This window comes from Camelina sativa, chromosome 20, assembly GCF_030686135.1.
Source record: "Camelina sativa cultivar CO46 ecotype springtype chromosome 20, ASM3068613v1".
In the NCBI taxonomy this organism is placed as follows: Eukaryota; Viridiplantae; Streptophyta; class Magnoliopsida; order Brassicales; family Brassicaceae; genus Camelina; species Camelina sativa.
Window position 1 is genome coordinate 18,298,081 of NC_141899.1, and position 5,024 is coordinate 18,303,104.

General features: G+C 41.2%; 1 protein-coding gene across 1 annotated transcript; it reads right to left on the reverse strand.

The window, feature by feature from the left end:
• Nucleotides 1-783: 783 nt before the first annotated feature.
• LOC147919128 (uncharacterized) lies at nt 784-1,380 on the reverse strand. Its single transcript, XM_087503857.1, has one exon. The coding sequence runs from the start codon at nt 1,378-1,380 to the stop codon at nt 784-786; it is 597 nt and encodes a 198-aa protein (XP_087359983.1).
• Between the last annotated feature and the right edge of the window lie 3,644 nt (nt 1,381-5,024).

A 5,024-nucleotide genomic window follows, 5' to 3' on the forward strand; every position in this document is an offset into this window, starting at 1 on the left:
AAAGACTTTCCAGGTAACAGGCGTACGGGTTGCCAGCCTTAACACACCTTATGAAGAAAGGGTGGAACTTTGAAGACTTGTCAACAAGAAAAGGTGCCTCTTGAAAAGTACGTAGACAAGTTTGTTTGAGGACATATGAGTTAGTAACAAGGGAAAAACCATTTTTACCCGTAGCCATAAGTGGTCCGAGGAATTGGAAACCATATTTACCTAAATGATGGATTATGCAAAGCTGAAGATGATCGGGCAATGAGTAGAGGAGATTTACCGTGGTTAATGAAAGTGGACACATAGTGAAAGATGTTGCCCCATATAAGAAATGGTTTTTGTAAGAGTAAAATGGTTGTATTCGTGATATAGTGGTGTTCGTAGTAGTAGGTTAAATAGTGGAACGTTATAGGCCCTCATTAAAAGAGACTATAATGAACTTTGTTTTGTAGTTGTGAGGTATTTAATGTTTTTTAGTTGGGAGCTCTGAAATGTTCTTAAATTGATGTTAATGTGGACAAGTATTTTGTTAATTGTTAAAGGCAAAAAAAACCTAAAAGTGTGGGCATTAGTATACCCTGTGGACAGGTATTGTGTTAATTGGTAAAGGCAAGAAAGACTTTAAAGTGTGGACACAGTTTTAATATTTGTTGACTAAAAATGATGGAGAAGTCCATGGTAGACATAATAGTAGGGTCTTAAATCAGCATACTAATGAGAAAGTGAAAAGGGAGGAACTCTCTGTTACAAGATCGAACCGCAAATTTGATAAGTAGTGAAGTAGAAGACACAAAATTACAAATGAACAACGAATTCTTGGTAGACATCAACCGCGTAACTCATTCTAATGTCGTCCACCATCTTCTCTGTGAGGTTATCAAGACCCAAGCCTTGGGCGTGTAGTTCGATGAATTTCACAGTCAGAGGACCACAATCTCCGGTTCTGTCGTTTTGGTATACGTCCACCAATCTATCAACCTTGAACGATTTAGGTAGAGGACAATCGGTAACGTCGGGGTTGACTAGGTCCTTGATGATGATAGGTAACAACTCAACTAGCGGTTTCATGAGACGAGGCAGCTTAGACTGGTCGTGGTTTACAATAAGGGGATCAAGTATCTGAATTTCGCCTTCTTTTAATTTAATCGCTAAAGCAACCCAATGCCGCTTACCCCAGTTCATTGGTGTGTAATTTGTGTCTACATCGCTGAACCACGCGAGATTGCACTGACTGCTGTAGACAGAGCTACGGACATAGTTCTTGATGAGGCTGTTCCATTGAAATGTTGATTTATTCTTCTTGTTCTTGTAGAGGGTGTAGTCAGTGCTGATCATGTGAGTAAACCAAATATCCAACACTGCGACTCTTGTCTCGCGTAGATAAGGGCCCATCGTCCTCCACAGCTAGGTGAGCATTGCTTCCATATGCTATAGAAGCCGAGTAAAAGAGACATAGAAATAAGGGTTCAAGCGGTATGTGCCTTATTAAGAGACCCCAAAAATCAAGAGAAGTTGTATATTTGGACAAAACATACTGGAGTATCGACCCAATATTTGGGTGAGTACAATTCCTCAAAGAAAGAACGCTTAACGCCGAGGCCATCTATGATATACTCTCTGTAGATCAAAAGTAGATAATATGAATTTATTTCTTCAAATTTAAATAGAAGATATAAACCTTAACATCTTTTGTCCACTGACTTACTTGTGAGGATATGAGGATAGTCTGGTCAGAAATTTCTTTCGAAGTGCAGGTTTTACAATACGGAAAGGGGAGTATTCATACGGAGGGTCCTCCACTGGTCGTGAAGTCTTTTTCTTAGATGAAGAGGACTGACCATATCTTCTTGGCATAGTCCTCGTTCTTTTGGAAGGGATGGGAGGATTGATGAGCTCCAATAGATTGGACCCCCTTTTTTTCTTAGGGCTAGCAAGCTCGACATCGTCCATTGTAGGATCTTCAGATAATGACGGATCACCAGAATTGTTGCCGGACGTACCATCCCCTGAGTCGGTAGTGTGACTTGGGGAATTAACCTGCCAATTTAATTTCAGTAGGTGGACATTACATCCAGTAGTTGAAAAAAAAAGGAATATGAATACCTTCTTGACCAAAGGAGGTTCTTCCCCGTATAGTTCACCTATGTTCTTCAGGATTCCTGGGGTGTGTGGCCCGTAGCTTGTCCACCGAGAGTCGTTGAGGTTGTCCACAGCATCCTTGAGGTTGTCCACAGCATCCTTGAAATACAAATGAAATAAGTGTTAAACGTGAAGAGAAAACGTGACATTTAATCCACCTATCCTTTAAAAATCTCAAAATAAAACATGTTCTAGGATAGTAGTCGAGTTGGCTGGGGTACCACGTGAGTTTCTGAATTTGAGTTTTCAAACAAATTTGCACCTAAGCTTGTCCACCGAGAGTTGTTGACGTTGTCCACAGGGTCCTTGAATACAAGTGAATTATTGATAGAGCCCCTTAAAAGTAAAAAGATAACGGGTGATGAAATTAAATTATCAAATTAAACTGAACATAATACCTCTTATGGTAACGTTGTCGAGTTGATTGGTGTTTTTTCCTTGGTCTTTTGGTGCAAATTTGCAGAATCATGCATCTGTGCCAAAAGATCTGAATGCATACCGATAGGTGATTTGGGAATGATTCCTTTAGCAGACAAAGATTTAAGGACTTCGTCAAGAACTTCAGCTTTGCATTGTGCTCTTTCAGCTGTTAACATCTCCTTTATCTTCAAAGTGTGTTCTTCGTTCCTCCTATCCACCTCTTGAAGAAGCTCTCTTCCGGATAAGCAATCTCTGTGGAGAGGAGAAGAACCTCCATCTGGCGGGTTAGAATTAGACTTGGTTTTGGTGGCCTTCTTAACGGTTGGACCTCTAGATTTGGTAGGTTTAGGAGCTGCAAAAGTTGTATTGTCCTTAGCCACAACAGTTGAAATCAATGGAAAAGAAGAAAGGCCACCATGCCAGTCCTCTTTACTAAACTTGTGACCATCTTTCAGTTTTTGTAATAAGAAATCAACACAAGGATCCTCGTCATCAAGACCATCCCATGAGCAATTTTGAAATTCTGGTAGATATTCGCCAAGAAGAATGTTCTCTACGTGAAGCTAAAAAAGGGAAAAACACACAATGTGATGAATATATGAGTGAGTTTAAATGTAAATAGTAGTTAAAACACTTACCAATGGATGAATTTCGGTTTCCAAAATGTTAGAATTATGAAAGCTCTTCAGCTTTGATAAGTGAACCACAGAACGGTCAGTAAATGTTTGGGCATCGTCTCCATCTGGAAGGATTCTTTCAAGAAGTGGGATTGCATCGAGAAAAAGCAGTTGAAACGATAAAGTGAACCCGTGAGTAGCTGTGTGAGATTGTGATAACTGGTCAGCTAATTCTGCCGTACCTTGAATGACCTCGCCAATGGAAACCCTCTCCAAGGTCCTTACGAAAGACAGCCTCCCCCATGGATATTTGACAAAAGACTCTAGATCTTTAACCAAATTAACAACTTTGCTGCTAGCTTTAACATTAGATGAATTGCAGATTAGAATGCATCAACGATTACAACAAGACACAGTCGGAGCCTACGATCACCATCCATCCACTTTGAAACTGGCAACCTCTTGTCTTGTTTAAGAATATCCACAATTTGCCTAATTGTGTAACTCTTGTTCGGACCAACAAGAGTGTTGAGGTAATCAGGATCAACAGAAGCAGCAGATTCAGAAGAAGATGTATCATCCTCAGACGAAGGGAATGTATCACAATTTAGACCAGTCAAGACTGCAAACTCTCGAAGAGAGAACCTGATCGGATGCCCACCATACACAAACCACATTTCATGTTTTTTCCTGGTGACAAGTGATCGACAAAGAAATTGGTGGACAAGTTTGCCGGAGAGGGAACTCTTGTGGACAGGAAGTTGTAGAAGACGACCAAAGCAAGACTGTTTGAGCCAATCTAACTCTGGGGACCCATCTAACGCCTCTACGATGTCCAGCAGATACTCAGGCTTGGAATATGAGTTTATACGGCCCTTAAGAGGATAGCGATCCGTTGCAAAAAGACGCGGGGGAAGATGTCCTTCATTGGTTTCATCGACAAAATCTCTGTGTAGACAAAACAAGATGGACTTAATATATGGTTGTCCATCGACAAAATGAAAGAATATACGATGGTTGTCCATCAACAAAATGAAAGAATATATGACGGTTGCCACTTACCTCACAATTGGGTCAGCAGATTGGACATCTCCGACAAAAACACGCGGAGGAAGATGTCCATCGTTGGTTTGAACACGGTCTGATGTCGAATCTAGAAGATCTCTGTGTAGACAAAAGAAGATGGAATTAGTATATGGTTGTCCACCGACAAAATTAGAGAATATATGTCGGTTGCCACTTACCCCACAATTGGGTTAGCAGATTCGAGATCTCCATCAATTGGGTCAGCAGATTCGAGGGCTTCCACAAATGTACTTTCGGGAATAAGGACAAAGTTGGGCGAAGGGACCACAGGTGGAGGATCAACGTTGTTCTCACTAACTCCAGCATCGATATAGTAACCATGTAAGCCTCACGTCATTTCTCGATCATCTTCCCAGCCTGCATGGCCGAGATCACGAGACTCTGTGAAGTCGGTCTCACTCCCTCAAAAACCAACTTTCCTTCTGTTCGCTCAAACTCTACCCTACTCTGATGATAATCCAGATGAACCCTGTGATGACAGTCTCCACACACTCTGGGATAATGAAGCAATGGGTTGTCAAATATGACGTGGGACCTAAACCCGCCCACCAATAAGATCCCTACACAAACCTCATGTGCTAAAAATTCTAACACTTTATCACATGCAATTTATAAAAAATCTGAAACTTGTGACCACCCAAGCACTGGTGCCACCGATGCAAGGTTTGTTCTGTGCGGACGAGGTTAAGTTAAACGCTGCGTTTTGGGTTAGGGAAAACCCTTAAGTCGTGTTTTGTCGTCATTCGACGAGATTGGCCTGTTTTTGAGAGAAAA

Bases quoted from the DNA above. Each gene is read 5' to 3' on its own strand.
- LOC147919128 (XM_087503857.1), bottom strand. From the start codon at position 1,380: ATGGGCCCTTATCTACGCGAGACAAGAGTCGCAGTGTTGGATATTTGG.